Consider the following 24192-nt stretch of genomic DNA (forward strand, 5'->3'; position numbering starts at 1 on the left):
TCCGATGAGAGCAAGAGTCTCTCATTCCCCCTCACCTACCACCTCTTCCCTTGCCACAGTTTTTCTTGCCACTTTTATGTGAGATAATTTACCCCATTTTATCTCTCCCTTTTCCCCTCTCTCAGTATATTCCTTTCTAACCCCTTAAATTTATTTTATTTTTTTTAGATATCATCCCTCCATATTCAGCCTGTGCCCTCTGTCTATATATATGTATATTCCCATCAACCACCCTAATGCTGAGAAAGGTCTCCTGAATTACACACATCATCTTTCCATGTAGGAATGTAAAAAAAATAGTTCAACTTTAGTAAGTTCCTTACGAATTCTCTTTCTTGTTAACCTTTTCATGCTTCCCTTGATTCTTATATTTGAAAGCCAAATTTTCTATTTGGCTCTGGTCTTTTCATTGAGAAAGCTCAAAAGTCCTCTATTTTATTGAAAATCAATATTTTGCCTTGGAGCATGATACTTGGTTTTGCTGTGTAGGTGATTCTTGGTTTTGATCCTACCTCTTTTGACCTCCAGAATATCATATTCCAAGCCCTCTGATCCCTCAATGCAGAAGCTGCTAGATCTTGTATTATTCTGATTGTGTTTCCACAATACTCAACTTGTTTCTTGCTGGCTGCTTGCAATATTTTCTCCTTCACCTGGAAACTCTGGAATTTGGTGACAATATTCCTAGGAGTTTTCTTTTTGAGATTTTTTTTCAATAGGTGATCAGTGGATTTTTTCAATTTCTATTTTACCCTATGACTCTAGAATATCAGGGCAGTCCTCCTTGATAATGCCTTGAAAGATGATGTCTAGGCTCTTTTTTTATCATGGCTTTGAGGTAGTCTAATAATTTTTAAGTTATCTCTCCTGGATCCAGGCCAGTGGTTTTTCTAATGAGATATTTTACATTGTCTTCCATTTTTTCATCCCTTTGCTTCCGTTTTATAATATTTTGATTTCTCGTAAAGTCATTAGCTTCCACTTGCTCCAATCTGATTTTAAATGTGGTATTTTCTTCAGTGATCTTTTGGACCTCCTTTTCCATTTGGCTAATTCTGCCTTTCAAGGCATTCTTCTCCTCATTACCTTTTTGGAGCTCTTTTAACATTTAGGTAAGTCTATTCTTTAAGGTGTTATTTTCTTCAGTATTTTTTTAGGTCTCTTTTAGCAAGTCATTGACTTGTTTTTCATGGATTTTTTTGCATCTCTCTCATTTCTCTTCCCAATTTTTCTTCTAATTCTTACTTGTTAAAATCCTTTTTGAGCTCTTCCATGGCCTGAGACCAATTCATATTTTTCTTGGAGGCTTTTGATGTAGGCTTTTTGACTTTGTTGACTTCTTCTGGCTGTATGTTTTGATTTCCTTTGTCATCAAAAAAGGAATCTAGAGTTTGAGTTTGAGTCTGAGTTTGTTTTCGTTGCCTGTTCATGTTCCCAGCCAAATACTTGACCCTTGAGTTTTTTGTCAGGATATTACTGCTTGTAGAGTAGAGAGTACCTTGTGTCAAGCTTTAGGGTCCAAGCACTGCTGTTTTCAGAGCTACTTCTACTCCACCATCACCCCAGGCTCTGTCACAGCAGTGTTCCTCCTCCCCCAAGAACTGCCAACCAGGACTGCAGTCCAGATCTAAGCAGGGCATAGAAAGAGAACCTTCCTTTGTGCCCACAAAGGGCTCATTGCACTCCCACTCTGATCAGCTGCTAGATTCCTCCCACCGTGCGAGCCAAGGACTTGGGAAGCATCTGATGCTGGATCTCTGGAAGCAGCCTCAGGAGCTTCCTGCAGCTGCGACCACCACCACTGCACCTCCTCTGCCACCCCCAGGGCTGGTGGCCAGACCAATGTCAACTTGGTCCCATAGTTTCCCACTAACCTGTTCTTTGGGGTTTGTGGGTTGAGAAGTCTGGTAACTGCCAGAGCTCAATGATTCATGGCCGTAGGTCCTGTTCTGCTGGCTGACTCCAGGTCTGGTCTGTCCTGGTGTGGCCCATGCTGGGCTGTACTCTGCTCCCAGTACCATGCGACAGACCCTTCCTGGCAACCATCCAGGCTCTCCTGGGTTGGAGACCTGTTTCCCTCTGCTATTTTGTGGGTTCTGCAGCTCTAGAATTTGTTCAGAGCCATTTTTACAGGTGTTTGGAGGGATTGGGGGTAGAGGTTAAGCAAGTCCCCCCTTTCCAGCTGCCATCTTGGCTCAACCCCTAACCCCTAACCCCTTATAGATTAAGAAAATTAAACTCTGAAAAGAAAAGTGAGTTACCCCAAATTGCTCAGATATTAGCAAAGCTGGAGTTGAATTCAAGTCTCATCATTCCTCTTCTTGAACTTTTGTTGTGGAAATAATGATGATCATTGTAACAGCTTGTACTTATATGATGCCTACAATGTACCAAGTGCTTCACAAATATTTTCTTATTTGATCCTCACAACAATCCTGGGAAATAGGTGTTATTATTTTCATCTTACAGTTGAGGAAACTGAGGGAGACAGAGGCTGTGATTTCCCCAGAGTCTCACAGTTAATATATTTCAGAGGCAGGATTTGAACTCAAGTCTTCCTGATTCCATACCCAGTGTCCTATCCACTGTGCAACCAACTGCCTCACTCTGAAACTGCAATCTGAAAGGCAACATCAAGAGATAGATAGAATATGAGCCTTATAGTAAGAAAGACTTGTTTTCAAATTCTCTCAGCGAAATATAAGGGCTATGTGACCAGGAAGTCACAACCTTTCAGTGTTCAAGGCAATTCTCTAATAGTCTAAGTTGCAGAGAAAGTATTGATATGAATTATTAGAGGGAATTCACTAAAAAATAATTCCTCTAGAGGAATGCCTTTCCTTATTTCTTTTATTTGCAAGGAAAATAATTTCCCAAGTATGTATATATGTATATATGCATGTATGTACGTATATGTGTAAATGAAATATACATATATGCATAAGTAAACATATATATGTATTTATGTTTTTACATATATACATATATTTGTATATAGAGATATAAAATTATCCTTTTTATACTTATATGTACTTGTTCTTCTTTTGATAGAATGTATGAATTACTTTATCTTCAGAATGTGTTCATGCCCCCAGTGCCTAGCACAGTGCCTGGAACATAGGTGCTTAGTAAATATGTGTTCACTGATTCAGAGTTCTTTATGTGAACAAAATCACAAATCATGTTTTTGTTTATTTGCTTTTTAAAAAAAAACTTCTTCTAATGGTTTGTAATGCAATTAATGTCCAACTTCACAAGCATGGCTGAAAATTCCCTTAAATCAGTAATAATGATCTGAAAGGTGGATGATGTGCCATTTTTGTCTTGAGCACATAGGAATAAACATTTAAAATAGTTTCCCCATTTACAAATGGTTCAAATGATTCCAGATATTTAAATGTCTTTTTTCCCCTCCTTTATGTGGGGATAGAAACAACTATGATTTAGTTGAATAATATTCCTTGAAAGAAATATAATCATGTTCAAATCATGTTCAAGAGTTTTTTAAACATTCTGTTTCTATTGTGGAGGTATATTAAAGATTTTTTTTAAATACTGTGATCCAGTTTAAACATATGAAAGTAAATACATATGTTGGTATTTGAAATGTAATTTTGCACGTTTCCCAGCTCAGACCCAAAGTTATAATTCTCCATGACTTTTTGATTATGCTAATATGAGGACTGTTTTTGTAAGTGGAGAATTAAGAAAATTAAATGTTAAGGCAACAAATTACATATTCAGTGTTATGATTACAACTGGCATTCCTGTATAACTATGATTAATAGACTTTTACTTTGAATGACGTCGAGTTGCATTTCATAGTTTGTTTTGGAAAGTCTTATTTTTACTACACTGTTAAAATCACTGCAGGTAACTTACATTAGTCTGCCAAGTAGTGAGGCTCAGTGGTTTCTTTCCAGAAAAAAAACAAACAACAATTTATGTAATTACTCTTCTGACTAATGATGTTAAAATATAGACAGATTTCCTTTTTCCATATCTTTGTGATAACAATCATAGAATCCTCATTTGAAAATTCCCACCTTTCATTAAAATGATTAATAATATAAATCTAACATTATATGGTGATTCTATATCATTTCTTTATTGCTTCTGTTTCATGGGGCGAAGAATGACAAGATCAGCAAGTCAAGTCAGTAAGTATTTAATAAGTGCCCACTCTGTGCCAGGTACTGTGTTAAGCCCTTGAGATACAAAGAAAGACAAAAACAATCCTCACCCTCCAGGAAGTCACAATTTAAAGGGGTAGATGACAGGCACATATCTATATACAAACAAGCTACATACCAAATAAATTAGAGGTAATCAAAAGAGAAGGTGCCAACAATGGGGGCAGGGGTGGAGAAAAGACTACTTTTACAAGGTGGAATTATAGCTGAGACTTGAAGGAACCCAGGTAATCCAGTAGGTGTTGATGAAGATGAGAATTCAAAACATGGAGGACGGTATGTAGAAAGAATAGGAAATGACTTAATACAAATATTACTATAAGATGTATATAGAAGCAGATAGGTCATGTGATAGAAAAAGAGGTGAACTTAAAGTCAAGAAATCCTTTGCTTAAATTCTGCCTCACCCATTTTCTAGTTATATAACCCTAGGCAAGTCACATAATGTATTTCAACTTCAATTTCTTTATCTGTAAAATCAGGATAAAAATAGCACTTACCTCATAAGAATGCTATAAACATATATGAAATAACATGCAATAACATATATAAAGCAATTTGTAAACTGTAAATCCACATATAAATATATTATCATTGTCATCATCTTCATCATATTATGTATTCCAAATGCAGAATACAGGCAATATTAGGATTTGAATACTTGTCATTATTTCCTTTTTCCCCTAGAAATAAGAAAGCACAGAGATATGCTTGATCAAAAACCACATTTTTATATCCAGCTGTCTTAAAGAAAGGTAAGGATCTAAAGGGAGCTCCATAATTACTGTATGTAGAATTTGCTATGCTTAACATAAGATGTTTGGCACAGTTTTTATTGTTTCATTTTAATATCTCAAAAAAAATCACATTTTCTTAGCACAAGGTCTTCTCTCCCCTACTCAATCTATTCTCTCAGAAAGAAGAACAGAAAAGCATTTTAGAGGTGTTGCTAAGCCATTGAGAGAGAGTACAGTGACATATTCAGTGTATTTTCAAATTGGTGAGTTCTCATCTTCCTCCGTTGTGGATTCCATAATGTTTGTTTATTGATATGAAGAATGTCTTTGCCCAAGCCACAATAACTACCATGGGACTCCTTAATGCTGTCCAAAGAAGTTTTGACAATTGAAAACCAAACCACATAATATCACTAATTAAGCTTTACAAAGCATTACTCACCCGGCAGTATACTTTAGTGCCATAGTATAGGTCACATTACACTGTAGAAATATGGAAAAAAAAAAGTTTACCTTTCTGAGGAAGCCTGAGAATAAAGGAAAGGCAGCCAGGAGACTAATTAACATCAGCAATTAAAAGAACAAGGGGCTTCACCTATGTCCTATATTGCCCATACCATCATGAGGAATGAGCACTATACGTAAACTGCATTATGCAAGAGGGGGAAATGTTAAAATTCGAGTAGGAATATAACTAAATCTATTATATAGCAAACTCCTAATAATCAATGCAAGTTCTAGTTCATAAATATTCATACTGAATCCTTTTCTTCTATAGTGTCTACAAAGCCAAATCAGAACTTTAGGGAAATTGGATTTTATTGCCACAGCTGACTATTTTATTTGAGCCCATTGCCCTATCTGTAAGGTGGCCCCATTCATTTCCAATCCATTTTCATAAGCATAGTTCCACATTTCTTCTTGAGGCAGATTCTCATTTATAGTAAACTCTAGAGATTTCCATGGGGGATTATGATATTAAAGAAGATTTTCAAAAGGTTATTATGGTTAGAGAATGCCTGAAGTTTTAAACTGGTAGTTGTAATCAGCTCTTGACTCTTCATTTATCAGATTTTCTCTTACGTGGAAAGTACATACCACACAAATCTCAATGTTATTTCCATCATTTGCTTGTTTTATTCATACTTCCAGTGTTTACCCATAGTTTACTTTTTTTTCCTGCAAAATACTGTCCTTCTTGGTCCCACCATAGATTCTACATCAAAATAAAGGAAAAAAAGGTGAAATGAAGGGTTAGCAAATCTTTAATTTTCCTGCTTTCTTTTCCTTCCAGAATACTCTGAGTATATAGATATAAAGCATATGTATTTGGTAGAATTTTTATTAGTACAAACTTGAGTATTTATAATACCATATCCACCTTAAACCTGAAGAGAAGAGGATGGTATTGAAGGGAAGGGATCTACCAAGAAATCAGTGACTAGTTAATGAAGAAAAGGAAAACTGTTCCTCTTTCCTGACATGCTTGGAGGGCATAAGGAGAAAGTTCAATGAAAAATCAAAACCAAAACCCTACAGTTTTCCCTACTTGGTTCCTTTACTCAAAGTCTAGCTTATATGGCATACTCTGTCAAAGAAGATTGCATTCTGAATTAATCTACTGAGTGCAGACACAACTGTGACCAAATAATGTTTCTAAATTAGAAGTATCCACTGATGACAGTTACATTGCTGCATTTTTTTCCAATCTAAGTCTCAGAAGTCATTTGGCAAAGATGTAGCTTGAATTTTAATTTTTATTACTTTCAGGTTTATTATTCACTTATGACAAAATTAATATGAATAAATGGTATGTAATATAGTTTAAGTTTTCCTTCTTGTTAAAATAAAGAATTGTTGTGTTTCAGATACATAGGGCCCTTTCTGCAGAGCTCAAATAGGAATCAAAATTAGATATACTCTGTTCACCCATTGAGTAACTTTTGGCAAGTGGCCATTAGGGAAGGGTTAATGTTCTAAGAGTTTTCCATTCCACCAGATCCTAAATTAGTGCTTAGGCAATACAAAGTCTCTGGAAGGCTGTAATCATATGAAGTTACTAAGAAGTTGGATTTTTTATTGCCAAGAATATAAACAAGCATGATAATTACTGTCCATACTCAGGGGTTTTCAGGTGTTATGCTAGTCTCCTTGTTCACATGTTTCTGCATGTGAAAGCTAAATAGAAAAAGTAATTTTTATCCCTTTATAACACCTGATAGAAATTACTTTGGGGAAATTCTAAAAATATTTTTTGTGAGGGTGTCTTGAAGGCTGTATGTTACTCTACTGAATCAGGTACTTTTTGTATTAACAGATAATAAGCACAATAATAAACATATTAAAGTATGTGTTTGTGTGTGGGGGGTGTGAGAGAATCTTGTATTTTCTATACTTCAGTTAATTGAATGACTATGAGGATGTGGTGTATAGTACATATTTTTTTCCAAAAGCCTGATTGCTCCTTTCTTGTATTTTTATCATGATGCATGCAAAGACCATTTTCAGAGAGATTTTATAGAGATGAGAAATTGTGCATATGATTTAATTGTTACTAATAACTTCCTGGCCACTTTTTGCACTTTTTGAGGGTAATAATATTAATCTGGACACTTTAGTATCATCATGTCTTAGAGATCTCTTGAAAATTGACAATATCTTTTAAAATTCTCCTTTAGCAAGTTGTTGACTTGTTTTTCATGGTTTTCTTGCATCACTCTCATTTCTCTTTCCAATTTTTCTTCTACTTGTCTAACTTGCTTTTCCAAATCCTTTTGGAGCTCTTCTATGGCCTGAGACCAGTCCATGTTTTTCTTGGAGGCTTTTGATGTAGGCTCTTTGACTTTGTTGACTTCTTCTGGCTGTATGTTTTGGTCTTCTTTTTCGCCAGAGAAAGATTCCAAAGTCTGAGTCTGAATCTGAGTTCATTTTTGCTGCCTGGCCATGTTCCCAGCCAACTACTGGCCCTTGAGTTTTTCATGGGGGGTATGACTGCTTGTAGAGTAGACAGTACTTTGCCCTAGCTTGAGGGGTTTATGCTGTTGTTTTCAGAGCTATTTCTACACAGTAAGCTCTGCCACACCAGCACTCCTCCTCCCCCAAGAACAGCCAACCTGGACTGCAACTCAGATCTTAAGCAGGCTCTGCACTCCAGCTCTGATCTGCCACTTACTTCCTCCCACCATGTAGGCCTGGGGCTGGAAGCAACTACAGCTGTAGTTCTGTCCTCAGAGCTGCACCACCTCTGCTGCCCCTGGGGTGGTGGCCAAATAGTGAACTTCTTTCACTCTGTCCCCTCAGGTTTTCCCACTAACCTTCTCTGTTGTCTTTGGTGTTTGTGAGTTGAGAAGTCTGGTAGCTGCCACAGATCACTGATTCAGGGTGCTAGGGCCTGTTCTGCCCAGCTCCCGGTCTGGTTGGTCTAGGCTGGGCTCTGTTCCGCTCCGCTCCCAGCTCCGTGTGATAGACCTTACCCAGTGACCATCCAGGCTTTCCTGGGCTGGAACCCTGCTTCCCTCTGCTATTCCGTGGGTTCTGCAGCTCTAGAATTTGTTCACAGCCATTTTTATAGGTTTTTGGAGGGACCGGAGGAGGGGGGGAGCTCACACAAGTCCCTGCTTTCCAGCCGCCATCTTGACTCTGCCCCCAGAATAAAATTTTTAACATGTAGGAGAACAATGCCAAAATTAGGATAGTAAATTCTCTACTATACATACTTAACAGGGAGGGTGGTAGTTAACTGCCCTTCAGGTTTTCTTTATATCACAATAAATTCTAAACCTTAGGGATGAAGGCATCAAATACTCCAAAGGGTTTACCAGCTAGAAAGGGAGATTTAGGTACTCTGTTGGGAGCAAAGGTTATGTATTCAGATACTTTCTTCTCTATCATTCAACGGCTGTCCTCTAAATAACCCTTTTTCAATTTGATCTTTCACCTAGCGGATAACAAAGACACTATTGAGAAAACAAGTGCAGTTGTGTTAATTAACAACCAAATTTCATGCTTGCTAATTTGAAAGGAAGCCAGGTTGCTTTGATCCTCTCCAAAAATAGATAAAGGATTTGTAAGACAGTTGGGGGAACCCTGCCTTTCTTTTCATTCTCCTCTGAATCTTTGCTCATCTAAAGCTGTTGAGATCTGGAACAATGAATTAAAAAAAAAAATGAAGCTGTGGGGAATACTGGGAAAAAATAACTATTGGAGACTTTTAAGTTCCTTTCCAAACCTAGCAGCTCATGAATCCATAAATATTAATGGCAAAAGTTTCCTGGGGATCTGCTGGGAAGTGTAATAAAAGATCCACTTATAGATCCTTTCTTTAATCCAAAAATATAGATAATCACTGCTAGCAGTTACATAGTAATATAAGGTTTGCAAAGTGCTAGACATGCCATTTCATTTGATCCTTACAACAACTTAGTGAGGTAGGTATTATTATAGTCTCCATATTATAGATGAAGAAAATGAGTCAGGCAGAAACTAAATTTCATGTTCAGCATAAGTATCTGGGTGGGATTTGAACTCAAGTCTTGAACTATCCACTACAACTAGCTTCTTCTCATGAAAAGAGATGTCATATGATATCAAAGATAATAGAAAACTAATCTTGGTGTCAGGAACATTTGGAGTTCTGAATCTAACAGGTGCTGGCTGTGAGACCTTGAGCTGTCAAGTGCTCTCTTCAACTTTCTAAGTATATAAGGTAAAACAAAGGTTTCTATCCAAATTGGTAGTTCTCTTATGTAGGAGTTCCTCATTCTGATGAACTCACACATTCCTCAAAGGATCATAGATTCAGTACTAGGAGGGATCTTAAAGGTCATGGACTCTAACTCTGTCATTTTACAGATGAAAAAAGAGAGGCATGAAGAATTTAAGTGACTTTCCCATAGTTACACAGACAGATAGATGGTGTCTGAGGCAGGATTAAAAGATGGGTCTTTTTGAATCCAAGTCTATTTTTCCATCTAATATACCACCTTGATGCCTCAAAATCTCATGAATGGGCCAGAAATGGAATCCCTTCCTACCACCGAGCCACCAGAAAGGTGATTTGTTAAACCAAAAAAGATTAAAATAGTGGGTATAGCTCTGGATCTAGAATCAGGAAGACTTGATTTCAAATATGACATTAGATATTTGCTAGCTGTGTGTCCCTGGGAAATACACTGAACCTCTACTTGCTTCAGATTTCTTATCTATAAAATGGGGATAATGATAGTATCTACCTCCCAGGGTTGTTATGAGGAACAAATGGGACAAAGTACAGGTTATTTTTTTATTATTGCTATTATTATGAGAATCTAAATAAAACAGGTTATAGAGTGATACTGCAAAAAATATTAATCATGGGATCAAGGAATGTTTTCTTGGTCCATTTATTTATTATTGCAATAGCGCTGTAAGATGTTAGAAAACACTTATCCCCAACAACTGTATGAGGTAGGTAAAGTATGCATTGCTATTTCCATTTTGAAGTTGAGGGACCTGAGATTTTGAGAGATAATGTGACTTACCCACAGTCACAGATATAATGAATGTATCTAGCAAGATTCAAAACCAGATCTCCTGATGCCAAGTCTAGCACTTTTCTGATTAATCCACGTGGCCATTAATATCAGTTTATAAAATATGTAATTCATTAGATCATAGATTTCAAACTCTGAGTGACCAGAGTATCTTTGGACAGATGAGTGATTGCACACCAGAGAAATAATGTAACATATAAGGTCCTATAGGTAAAACATAGTATAGCCAGGATGGAAACCCTGGTCAGCTGTATACAAATCCAGGGCTTGTTTCACTGGAACTAATACTTCACTAGGAAAAGAAATATCACTAATGAATCATGTTATATTGTACAGTCTTTAAAGATATGTTATACTTACTGTTGAAAGAAATAATTTTGGGTTTTCTTTTTAAAGCTCCTGCATCATAGAGTCCTTTATTGATACATTCTTTTATTGCTGTAGCAGCATGACATCTTGTAATTGTGGAAGAATCCATCATTTTGTCATTAGCATCTTTAGGTTTGTTTTTGATATCCAATCTATCCAGATTTCTGTTTGTCTCCCAATAAGGCTATATTTCTCTTATAAGAACTGAATCACAGTAAGTCATAATAAAGCCCAATAAAATAAAAATCATGGTTTAAAAGTCAATATAGGGTATAGGTTGACTTGAATTTGACAGTTTAAAAACATTCAGCTTTTGACCTGTGGCCTGTATAATATTTACTCAGAAGATTAGTCTTTGTATTGCAGTTTCCCTCTGAGGTTGTAAATGATAGACTAAGGAGATTCTGTTAGCCTGTGCTTAGGTAGAGGATGATAGGGGGATGTCAGACCAGCTCTGCTTCCCATGTTTTTCATTAGCCTTTTAGTAACTGCTCTAACTGAAGTCGAGGGGAAGTGGTTGATAGAGTGGAGAGGGCTCAGCTGCTTGTATACATAGCTAATAAACTGACCCCAATTTGGAAGAAGTTTAAAAAAATTAAAGGTTGACATATGCCACAATAAATAGTAGATGGTCTCTGGCATAATAAGATCCAAATAAACACAAAGGCAGGCTTTCTGTGCCATATGAAGTCACTGAAATGAACTCACTAAGTGAAAGGCATGATCCCAAAGATGAGTTGGGAGTTTTCCATTTCTTATTTCTATGATGCTGTAATTATCATACTGCAGAATAAAATTATTCTGATGGACCCAAGTGAGTAGATGGCACTCCTTGCTCATTATCATTGACTGGCAACTCAACCAGTTGTTATGCCATTAGAATAGTCCTAAGTGGCTGACAGCAATCATCACAGTGGCTATCTGAAGGAAGAGCCAGAAAGCTGATGCCCCAACATGTTTCCCAAACCAATGTGCCAAAGCAATAAAAAGACAATTGAACAGTGACATTTATTCCAGTTCAGAGAACAGATAAGAAGGTTAATGAAAATTCTAGGAGGCTTTTTATTAAAGCATCTGACTCTTCATTACTTCATTTTTTAATGAAAATTTTTTCAAAATTAAAAGGATCATGAACACCATTGACCTTTTCTTAGTCATCATCCTCCTCCTTCTCCCTGTTAAGCTTGATACTACTGGCTACTTTCTTAAACTTCGTATTTCTTTGACCATTTCTATACTACACTATCCTAGTTTTCCATTTAATCCTCTATTTCTACACTGTCTCTTGTTGATTCTTCTTCACCCTTCCAAACCCTAAATGTAGCAATTCCTTGAGGTGCTATCATTAGCCCTGGTATCTTTTCTTTGTACAGACTCATTTCAATTCATCAGGTATTTTTTGTATACTCACTATGTAAGAGAAACAGGCAACCTACTAAAGAATCCACATTGGAAATTGCTTCCCAATGGAGATTGTGGTCCTTCAGATACTCCTAACTGCTGTGACATCGTGCTAGTTGCTTCAAAGTCTACAACATTGCAGACCTTCCTAGATGCCCATAACACTCAAAAGAGGTTTGTCTTACTATCCATGTGGGAATATCTAAGTAGATTAAGAATGTATTTTCCATAGATTATTTCATGAAACTGAATAAGGAGGTTACAATTTATGTGATTAAAGAAAATTCAATGAAGTCATAGATCCTTTCAGTATCTGAACATGTGATAGGGACTATGTCAGATACTAGGGATAGGGACAAAAGTTCAACAGTACCTGTACTCAAGGAGCTTGGCATCTATTTTCCTCCTTTCCTTTTTAGTAAAATTGACATGGATTCAATTATCACTGCTTTAGATATGGCATCCAAATATCTATCTCCAGTCCTGATCTTTTTTTTAAATTCTAGTATTGCATTTTCTACTGCTAAGTGAACAGTTCCATCTTGATGTCTTGTCAATATTTAAACTCAAGATGATTAAAATCAAATGCATCACATTTTTTCTCCTTACCTAAAGAGTGAAAATGTAATCCCTTGTGACCTGATAACATCATTATCATTTTAGTCACAAAAATTAAAAACTTTACTACAAATGCTTTCTTGAAGTCTTTTATTTCCATATCTGTACCTTCCTTTCCATTTCCACTATAGAAACTGTGATTCAGATACTTAATATCATTTACCTGCATTATTCCAAAAACCCTTTGGTCTCACTCTTCTCACCTTTATTTCTTTTCCTATAAGAATATCCAGGACATTTTAGCAAGGTTATATTTCCCAAAATCTGAATTCATCATTTTCTTCCTTTAAGTTTTTTAATAATTCTCCATTGACTACTAACTATAAAATCCAACCACAACAGTCTATGATCTGTCCCTAAAGTACTTTTCTACTCTATGATAGGCCTACACATGCATTATGCCCTAATCAAGCTTTATTGCTTACCATTCCCAGTAAAAATATACATTTTTCTACCTCCTCTCCCTTGATTTAGCCTCTTTCTTTGTTTTTAATGCCCCTCCTCTGACTCCATTCCTTGACTTGTCAAAATTATGATCCTTTTTCAAGGCTCAAATGCCATCTCTGCAAGCAAGCTGTCCCTGGTAATATCACAGACATAGAAGTGAACTCTTATTCCTCTCTGCAGTGCTATGGTACATTTCTTGAATGATTTTTAATGGCACATATGATTTACTTGGTTAGATTATAATTATTTATATTCACACTTTAATTTAATTGCCCGGTAGGTCATAAAATACTTGATGGCAGGGTCATTGACTTTTAAATATAGAGTACTTAAAATTTTGTGAAATTGAATTAATTTATCCATCTTTGTTTCTCCTTCATAGATCCTAGTACAGTGTCTTTCACATAGCAGGCCATCAATAAATATTTGTCAAATGAACCCATTCTGTTTTCAAATAAATAATTGACAGATTGCGTATCCTTTAGGCCACCATCTCTCTCAGATATTGGTAGAGATAACCCAGATTTCTGCACTTAAGCGCTCCCAAAACAGCAGTATTTCCCAGATTATTTGCTTTGTTTCCTACCCCTTGCAACCATCACACTCCACAAGTGGCAACCTTTGTGGAGAAGAGGCTAGCACTCCCTGACACCATTAATGCTAACCACTGAGCAGTTACCATCAATGATCAGGTAAACCCAAGAGCTCCCTGGGAATAGCATTACTACCTTCACTCCCCAAACCACCAGCTTTGCTTCTAGCCTAGCCTCTACACCAAAATCCAGGGGAGCAATTTTACACAGCTACAGACTGTCCCAAAATCTTTAATAATTATCCAATGCCTATTGAATAAAACATACTCAAGTCACTCCATGATTTGGTCCGAAAGTACTTTTTACTCTATTCATACTACTGACTTCCACATACGTTATGCCTCACCCCAGTTTTATTATTTACCATTCCTAGAGAAAATCTTCAGGTGCTGCATCCCCTGCCTTCTCAGTAGTCACAGCTAAGGAAGGGTCTCCCCCAGCACATTCTCATCTTTAAGGTTCTTGGTGTTGTTAAATAGTTCAACATTATAAATAGATATGATTTTATCATTGAAAATGGCAGAAAATATGTTGCACTTCCATTTGCTTTGCTCCTTTACCCTAAGAACCACTGAGCCTTTCTATTTGACTTAATGTTCAAACCTACCATATGTATTATCTCCTATTTGACTATCATCTCCTTGATAAAAGGACTCTTTCCCTTTTCTATTTGTATCTGTAATGGTACACTCCATGTTTGCATATTTGTTGTTCATTTTTGAGTCGTGCCCAACTCCTTGTAACCCCATTTGGAATTTTCTTGGCAAAGATACTGGAATGGTTTGCCAATTCCTTCTCTAGTTCATTTTACAGATGATAAAGCTGAGGAAAACAAGGTTAAGTGACTTGCCCAGGGTCACACAGTTAGTGTCTGAGGCCAGTTTTGAATTCATGAAGATGAGTCTTCCTGACTCCAGGCCCAGCACCTAGCTGCAGCACCACTGCACCACCTAGCTGTCTCATGCACTATGTGCTTCGCAAACAGTAATTATTTTTTCATTTATTCATCTATCCCTCATAATCTAAATATAAGATCATTCAAGCTTATATTCCATGTGATCAACACTCTTTCCCTATATTGTTTTCTATTAATTATCTCCTTTTGAATTCTCATTTTTTCATCCAAACAGTGTTATAGATTTAGAGCTCAAAGGAACCTTAGTGGCCATAAAAGTGCAGTCTCCTCAATTTACAGATGAGGAAACTGAGGCCAAGGGAGGTCATAAAGCTAGCAAATATTTGATGAAGTGTTTCAAACAGGTTTTCCTATGTCTAAGTCCAGAGCTCTATCTATTGTACTATATATTAAGGGTAAAGTCATCTTAAAATAAATTCCATTAAAATTCGCAACCATTTTTTCTGTATTTTTTAAAAACTGTCAAATCATGAGTGCTACTTTATTTATCTGTCTCTCCTACAATTCTCTCCACTGCGTACATGAAAACAAACAAACAAAAAAACCCCACAAAACAAAACAAAAGGTAGGGAGCCAAGATGGTGTATTACAGGCAGCCACCCAGATGAACACTACCAACATTTCCTTCTAAAATCTTAAAATAACTCCTCAAATCAAATTTTTGAGCAGCAGAGCCAACAAAATGTCAGAGTGATATATTTTTTTCCAGCCTAAGACACTTTAGGCTGTCTGTAACACCAGGGTAGGAATCGGCTCGGAGCACAGCCACAGCACTAACTCCAGGACATTGAGGTGGCTGTGAGTAGTGGCAGCAGCTTCCAGAGCTCTCAGCAAAGAGTTGGTAAGGGGATCAGACAACAGGTCAGAAACAGATCAGAGGGGACCCTTTGCTGTTATGGGTTACAACTGGCATTGATTGGTAACTCTCTTGTCCATAGGCATACAACGATGAGGTCAGCACGATGGTTTTGTAGACCTTCAGTTTGTGAGGCAGTCTAATACCTCTGCTCTCCCACACCTTCCTTTAGAGTCTCCCAAACACCGAGCTAGCTCTGGCAATGCAAGCATCAACCTCATCACGTATGTGTCCGTGACAGGAAAGTGTACTTCTAAGGTAAGAGAACTTATCCGCAGCATTCAAAATTTCTCCATTTGCTCTAACTGATGGTTCCACAAATAGGTGGTGCACTGCCGGCTTGTAGAGAACCTCCATTTTCTTGGTGTTAATTTTTAGGCCAAAATTAGCAAAAGCAAGAGAGCATCAATCTATACTTTGTTACACCTTAGCCTCAGAGGCAGCTTGGGATGCACAATCTCTGCAAACTCAGCGCATGCTTCATACACGCTTGTTGGTTGACTGATTGGCGCAGATTTGTCTCTTACCCCTGCTCTTTACTCCCTACGTGACCTGGGCAAGTCACTTACCCTCCTTTGGTGTATGTTTCCTCATCTGCCAAATGAGGAGATTCGGCTTAATTGATTCTAATATACCATCTGAAAATCATGGAACAATTTGATATACTGGCAAGAATGCTAGTAACGAAGTTGGAGAGGCCTGGATTCGAATTCTAAGTCTAACCGTTAATTGGCTTTATCTTTCATAGTCTTAATTTCCTCATCCATAAAATGGGCATAATACTACTTGTACTGTCTACATGATAGAGTTATTGTAAAGAAATGATTTGAAACCTTTTTTAGCATTGTACGCCTTTAATAACTTGAACCCCACCTACTTTTTTTTAACTTTATTACTCATTAATAGCCTCCAACTGTGGTACAGGCAAATGCAAATTGGACTTCTATGACTTGTACTCTACAGTACATCTCCTTGACCTGCATCTTTGCATTAGCTGCTCCTCATGCTTGAGATTCTCTACCTCCTCCTGTGTGTCTCTTAAAATTCTTAATTTCAAGAACATAACTTAAGTAGGACATTCTACACGAAGCCCTTCCTGATCCCATAGTCTCTATACTGCCCCATCGGCCTCCCCAGATGGTAGTGCTACCACCTTATATCTATTTTGAATATATGTGTACATCTATCTATGTGTATGCTATCTCATGATAGGGTGCTGGCCTAGGACAGAGGAAGACGCAAGTTCAAGGGAGACTCTGGCCTAGGTCTATGACCTTGGGCAAGTCACTTAACCTCTACTTGCCATAGTTTCCTCAACTCTAAAATGAGGATAATAATAGTATTTATCTCTCAGGGATGTTGCAAGTATTAAATGAGATGATGCTTTTAAAGTACTTAGCACAGTGCTTGGCAAATAGTAGGGATTATATAAATGCTAGCTATCGTCGTTATCGTTAATCATTATTTTTGAGGCTACATAGTCATTTAGTCAACAAGCATTTATGAAGTGTTAATTATGTTTTAGGCACTATGCTAAGTTATGGGGATACAAATTTTTTTTTAAAGCCTACAAATAAAATCAGTCCCTTTGCTCATGGAATTTATATTTTAATGGGTAAGGAGGGTAACGACTGTAAGCTACTTGAGGACAGAGATCCTTTCACATTTGTCTTTGAATCCCCAGTGTCTACTACACTACCCGGCACATAATATGAACTGAATAAATGCTAGTTGGAGGACTGATTAACTGATAAATAATTGTGAGTTGTTACCTCTAGAAATTTTAATCTTTATCAAGGCACATTGCTTCTATATAGTTTAAAACAATGATTGCATAGCATTTCTTTGTCCAGAAATTAGATAATACATGTTTTCTTTTTGTTTTATTAAAACCCATAGAATAAAGACATAATGAAAGTAGATATGAAATATTATTGAGACAAAAAAAATTCAAACTCATAAAAGTGACCAAAATAGGGAGTAGCTGGGTGCACAGTGAGTAGAGCAACAGCCCTAGAGTCAGGAGGACCTGAGTTCAAATCCCTCCTCAGACACTTGACACATGTACTAGCTGTGTGACCTTGGGCAAGTCACTTAACATTTTTTACTCCTTCAAGTTTCCTCATTTATTACATGTTATAGCCTACTTACATATCATATGAACCTCATCGTGATTGTCTATGTGACAATTTTAAAGAAATTATTTGTAGATTATCATTTATTACTATAAGGCCATAAGTAATTCGATTGGCTGCTTTGGCAGAGAAATCCTGAAGTGACCTGCCTTCCCCTTTACAAAAAAAAAAATTCTAAAGTGACCAAAATAGACTAACTTGAACAGAGGGGCAGAAGTTTATTACTTACAGAATTGCCCCTTCAATTTTCCACTGAAAAAAATGATTTGATTGCGAGTATGAAATTCTGAGCCTTATAACTATTCTAAAGTCTTTTTACTAAATGAATTAGAAATATCATTAATACCATAACTATATTTATCTTCTATAGCAACTGTAGTAGGAGAAAAATCCTCTGCTCTTGCATTTTCTTCATCAGAAAAAATGCATCATTTTCTACTTTTTCATAAATCCTGATTTAGAGGAGGTAAGAAAAGATCATTAGGATGACTTCATATTTGGAGTATTATTTAGAGGAAATATAATAGTAGTTGACATTAATGGGGCTTCTTTTTTCTAAAGCCTGTTCTTTGCCTCACTTTGTATCCCCAGCACTTAGCACAGTGCCCAGCACACAGCAGGTGATAAAAATGTTTATTGATTGATGGAATGTCTTAAGATTTACATTGTACCTTATACATATCAAACTCATTCAAGCCTTTCATAAAGCCAGTAATATAATTATGAAAAGTATTTTTATATCCATTTTATGGTGTGGAAACTGTGGAAGTTAAGAGGTTCAATGACTAACCTAAATTCACCCTTCTAATAAGTGTCCATATGCTTTGACTCAGAAGGAGGTCAATGACAAACCAAAAAATCTTTTATACAACAGAATGCTCATAACAGTGCTTTTTTAGTTATTAGCAAAGGAGGAGAAACAAAGAAGATACTCATTGATTGCTGAGTGGCTAGAGAAGCTGAAATACACCATTGTAATTGTCTCTTATTTTCCCATAACAGTTGAGGAATATGATGACTACAGAGAAGCATAAGGAGATGTATACAAACTAATGCAAAGTAAAGTATAGTAGAATGAGGAAAGCAATATACATGACTATATCATTGGAAATAGAAACGGCAATAGCAACAAAACAATTGAAATGGAACACTCTAATAACCAAGCATGACCCCAAAGAAGATCAAGAATAAAGAAGACATACTCCCTACTTTGCAGAGATGGAGGACTATACGTATTGAACACTGCAGCTAATGTCATAGTTTTCAAATTATAGGAGAATTTTCCCTTATTGTTTTGTCTTCTTTGTCATCAGAGATGGTTATTTGTGATGGAAGAAGGAAAGACACAGGAAATTGTAGGTAATATGCAAGCAAAGTGTGAAAAAGGAAAGCTTTTAAAAATAATTATTTTTAAAAAGCAATAAATTGCCTATAGTCACATCACTGCTAAACAGCAATGCTGTAAATCAAAGTTGGTTTTTCTGGCTCCAAATACTGTGCTCCTTCAACTCTACTATAATAAATACCTTCCTGCCCATTAATTAGATTGATTAGATTAGAGCTTATAAATTAAATTTGAGTTCACCAACATTCAAAACTTAAACATAGCAATGCAAATTTAAGTTCTCAAGGATAACACCTTACCTATCATTTCTATTCAGATGATTCCTATGTCTATTTCTTAGGCCTTGGCCTCTCACCCTGACCATATCAGTTATCATTTATTATTCTAATTGATGATTTAGATTGCTTCCTGGTACGTCAAACAAAGTATATAACAAACTACTCTGATTGTCTTTCCCTTCAAACCTGCTGCTCTTTCTGACCTCTCTATTTCTTTAAGTGGTACTTTAGTCATATGTTCAGAAATTTTGTGTTATTTTGTACTTTGCATATCTTGTTCATCTCACAGTCCAATGCTCCTCTATGTCTATTGATTTTTTTCTTCCATAATATTTCTCATATCTGAACATCTTTCTTTTTAATCATTTTAGAACTATTGCTCAGGAAAAGGTCCTTGTTATTCCTGCATAGAATTTTGTAATAGTATCCTAACTGGTCTTCTAATCTTCACTTTCCACTGTTCTAGAAGACTTTCTTGCCTTTTTTCCAGGCATCAGGAAAGGTAAAATGGAAACATTCTAGTTATCTGTCATCCTTCAACATCTTCATATGACCAGTTCATCTTATCACACATTTCCTCAATTGCATTTCTTACTTCTTCAAATTTCCTCATTTATTACATGTTATAGCCTGTTTACATATCATATGAACCTCATCATGATTGTCTATGTGACAATTTTAAAGAAATTATTTATAGAGTATCATTTTATTACTATAAGGCCAAAAGTAATCCAATGGTCTGCTTTGGCAGAGAAATCCTGAAGATCTCCAGATAAGTAAAGTCCCCCAATACTTGTATGCAATACTGCTATTCAGCATTTAGCACAGTACCTGGTACATAGTAGGTGATTAATAAATGCTTATTCACTGCCTACTAAGGGTTTGATGTCTGTTGCTCATATTCTTTATCAATTTATCTTCTATTCAAGTGATCTGCCTTGAACTACAATAATGATACAATCCTTCCTTTCCCTTCCTTGACTTCTATCTATATATTCTCTCTACTACATTGTCCACATTCATGTTCCTGGATTTCATCATGTGCTTATATGTGTTCTTTTTCAATCATTCAGGTATGTCTGATCCTTTGTGACTCAACTGACTATTCTGTCCATGCAGTTTTCTTGGCAAGGTACTGGAGTGGTTTGCTATTTCCTTCCCCAGTGGATTGAAGCAAATAGAGGTTAAATAACTTGCCCAGGGTCACATAGCTAGTAAATGTCAGAGGCTGAATTTGAACTCAGATCTTCCTGAATCAGACCCAGTGTTCTATCTCCTGAGCCACCTTACCTGTATCTTCTCAAATATACAATTCTGTTCTATTATTTGTCCTTTTGCCCTGCAGTTTTTGAATAAGGTATACCCCGCCCACACACACACACACACACACACACACACACACACACCTTTTCCAAGGCTATATTCTAATTACGTGTGTCACACCATCAGCTTATAGTGGAATGTAAAGTAAAGGTAACTTCCACGTACTAGGCTCTTTAAGTGACCTTATGGTTAGCAAATTTGCCTTAGTGTCTAACATAATGGCTCATTTCTTGAATTTTTGCCTACTATTATTGGTTTCTGGTAGGAATTGACAGGATTTTTTTTTAAACTAGGTCAAAGCGGAAGTTACCTAGCATCATATAAAAAAAGCAACTTATTCAAACTAGAAACTGCTAGTTTCAGAGTTTTTTTTTTATTCAATTCAATTAACATGAATTGTGCCTACTAGATTTGAACATCTATACTAGATTTGGGGGATATAAAGATTAAAAAAACTTACCATACCATATCTAAAGGAGTTTATCATCTGAGAAGATAAATTTCCTGTCCCTTGATGTAAAGATAGTGTTATATTGTATAGCTCTTATGTGATAAAAGAAAGCATATGATCACCTAAATTAGCACAAGCAAACTTTGTTGACTTGGAATTCAAGGAGGAACTTACTTTCTGAGTCCTCCTAGACAGGATTCTGAGTAACATAAAATAAAATTTCATCAACTATGATTTAGTAGAAGACACAGAAACATTCAAATGGATATTTCTTCTATTGACCCATTCTGAAATCTGAGTGCATAACATTATACTAACTCTATGAAGGCATTCCTGTTGAGTGTTCAGTTAATGCAGTCCAGGAATGCTGTTTTCTGATGACCTCATTTAATACAGAATAGTGTACAGAAGTACTTTTGTTGTTTCTCTAGAATATCAATGGTCTTACATAAGAATTTGATGAATGTAAAGTTCTTGTCATTTCATAGTCAATATTCTGAAGAGAGGTTGGTACACCAATAGTCTTTGTTCCTATGTAAAGAAGAGTTCATATGCTTGAGACATCAGAGGTGTGGGAGAGAGAGTCTTTAATCTATTGTGAAAATTTAAGAGCCCAAATTTGCTTGTTTGTCTTTAAATTTTACAATGTTTTTCTTCTATGCCAGATTCTGCATGGAAATAAACTGCAGAGATGTCAGGTCAGCCAATAGTGCAAATATTGCTATCTTTTTTGAGTTTTGAATCAGACTGAGCAATTAAAGTATTTCACTAAGGATCTAGGGGGCGGAGCCAAGATGGCGGCTGGTAAGCAGGGACTAGAGTGAGCTCCGTACCCAAGTCCCTCCAAAAACCTATAAAAATGGCTCTGAACCAATTCTAGAACGGCAGAACCCACAGAACAGCAGAGGGAAGCAGGGCTCCAGCCCAGGACAGCCCGGATGGTCTCTGGGTGAGCTCTATTCCACACGGAGCTGGGAGCTGGGAGCTGGGAGCTGGGAACGGAGTGGAGCAGAGCCCAGCCTGAGCGGCGTGGACGATCCAGACCGGAAGCCGGGCGGAGGGGGCTCTAGCGCCCTGAATATGTGAGCTGCGGCAGTTACCAGACCCCTCGACCCACAAACACCAAAGACTGCGGAGAAGGTTAGTGGGAAAAGCTGCAGGAGTGGAAGGAGTTCGCGGTTCGGCTTCCAGCCCCGGGGGCAGCGGAGGTGGGGCAGCTACAGCTGTTGTTACTTCTGGCTCCAGGCCCACCTGGTGGGAGGAATTAAGTGGCGGATCGCAGCAGGGGTGCACAGCCTGCCGAAGATCTGAGCCCAGTCTGGACTGGGGGTCCTTGGGGAAGGAGGAGTGCGGCTCTGACAAAGCTGGCACCTCCCCGCCAAACGTAGAACATAGAACTCTGTAATCTACAAGCAGTCATACCCCACTGAAAAACTCAAGGGTCAAGTTAGTTAGTTGGGAATATGGCCAGGACGCGAAAACGTGCCCAGATTCAGTCTCAGACTTTGGATTCTTTCTTTGGTGACAAAGAAGACCAAAACATACAGCCTAAAGAAGACAACAAAGTCATAGAGCCTACAACCAAAGCCTCCAAGAAAAACATGAACTGGCCCCAGACCATAGAAGAACTCAAAAAGTATTTGGAAAAGCAAGTTAGAGAAGTAGAGGAAAAATTGGGAAGAGAAATAAGAAGGATGCGAGAAAACCATGAAAAACAAGTCAATGACTTGCTAAAGGAGACCCAAAAAAATACTGAAAAATACACTGAAGAAAACAACACCTTACAAAATAGACTAACTCAAATGGCAAAAGAGCTCCAAAAAGCCAATGAGGAGAAGAATTCCTTGAAAGGCAGAATTAGCCAAATGGAAAAGGAGGTCCAAAAGACCACTGAAGAAAATACTACTTTAAAAATTAGATTGGAGCAAGTGGAAGCTAGTGACTTTATGAGAAATCAGGATATTATAAAACAGAACCAGAGGAATGAAAAAATGGAAGACAATGTGAAATATCTCCTTGGAAAAACCACTGACCTGGAAAATAGATCCAGGAGAGATAATTTAAAAATTATTGGACTACCTGAAAGCCATGATCAAAAAAAGAGCCTAGATACCATCTTACAGGAAATTATCAAGGAGAACTGCCCTGATATTCTAGAGCCACAGGGCAAAATAGAAATTGAAAGAATCCATCGATCGCCTCCGCAAATAGATCCCAAAAAGAAATCTCCTAGGAATATTGTTGCCAAATTCCAGAGCTCCCAGATCAAGGAGAAAATACTGCAAGCAGCCAGAAAGAAACAATTTGAATATTGTGGAAACCCAATCAGAATAACCCAAGATCTGGCAGCTTCTACATTAAGAGATCGAAGGGATGGAATGTGATATTCCGGAGGTCAATGGAGCTAGGATTAAAACCTAGAATCACCTACCCAGCAAAACTGAGTATCATGTTCCAAGGCAAAATATGGAGTTTCAATAAAATAGAGGACTTTCAAGCTTTCTCAGTGAAAAGACCAGAACTGAATAGAAAATTTGACTTTCAAACACAAGAATCAAGAGAAGCATGAAAAGGTAATCAAGAAACGGAAATTGCAAGGGACTTACTAAAGTTGAACTGTTTTGTTTACATTCCTACATGGAAAGATGATGAGTATGATTCATGAGACCTCAGTATTAGGGTAGTTGAAGGGAATATGCATATATATATATATGCATATATATATATATATATGTTTAAGTATATATATAAGTGAATGTGTATGTATGTATGTATGTATCTATGTGTATATGTATGTATGTGTATGTATTTGTATATATATATATATATGTAAAAGAGAGAGAGCAGACACAGGGTGAGTTGAGGATGAAGGGAAGATATCTAAAAGAAATAAAATGAAATTAAGGGATGAGAGAGTAACATACTGAGAGAGGGAGATAGGGAGAGATAGAATGGGGTGGATTATCTCGCATAAAGGTGGCAAGAGGAAGCAGTTCTAT

At 37.0% G+C, this 24192-nt stretch overlaps 1 protein-coding gene across 1 annotated transcript in view; it reads left to right on the forward strand.

Annotated features, from left to right (window-relative positions):
- The window catches only part of LOC118846792 (60S ribosomal protein L12-like), a 126403-nt gene that overhangs the window by 42087 nt on the left and 60124 nt on the right, over positions 1–24192 (forward strand). Inside the window, exon 2 of the mRNA XM_036755517.1 lies at positions 15834–15919. Within this exon, the coding sequence (XP_036611412.1) occupies positions 15834–15919 (86 nt within the window). The remainder of the gene's footprint in view (positions 1–15833; positions 15920–24192) is intronic.

The sequence above is a fragment of the Trichosurus vulpecula genome, chromosome 4 (assembly GCF_011100635.1).
Source record: "Trichosurus vulpecula isolate mTriVul1 chromosome 4, mTriVul1.pri, whole genome shotgun sequence".
Lineage (NCBI taxonomy): Eukaryota > Metazoa > Chordata > Mammalia > Diprotodontia > Phalangeridae > Trichosurus > Trichosurus vulpecula.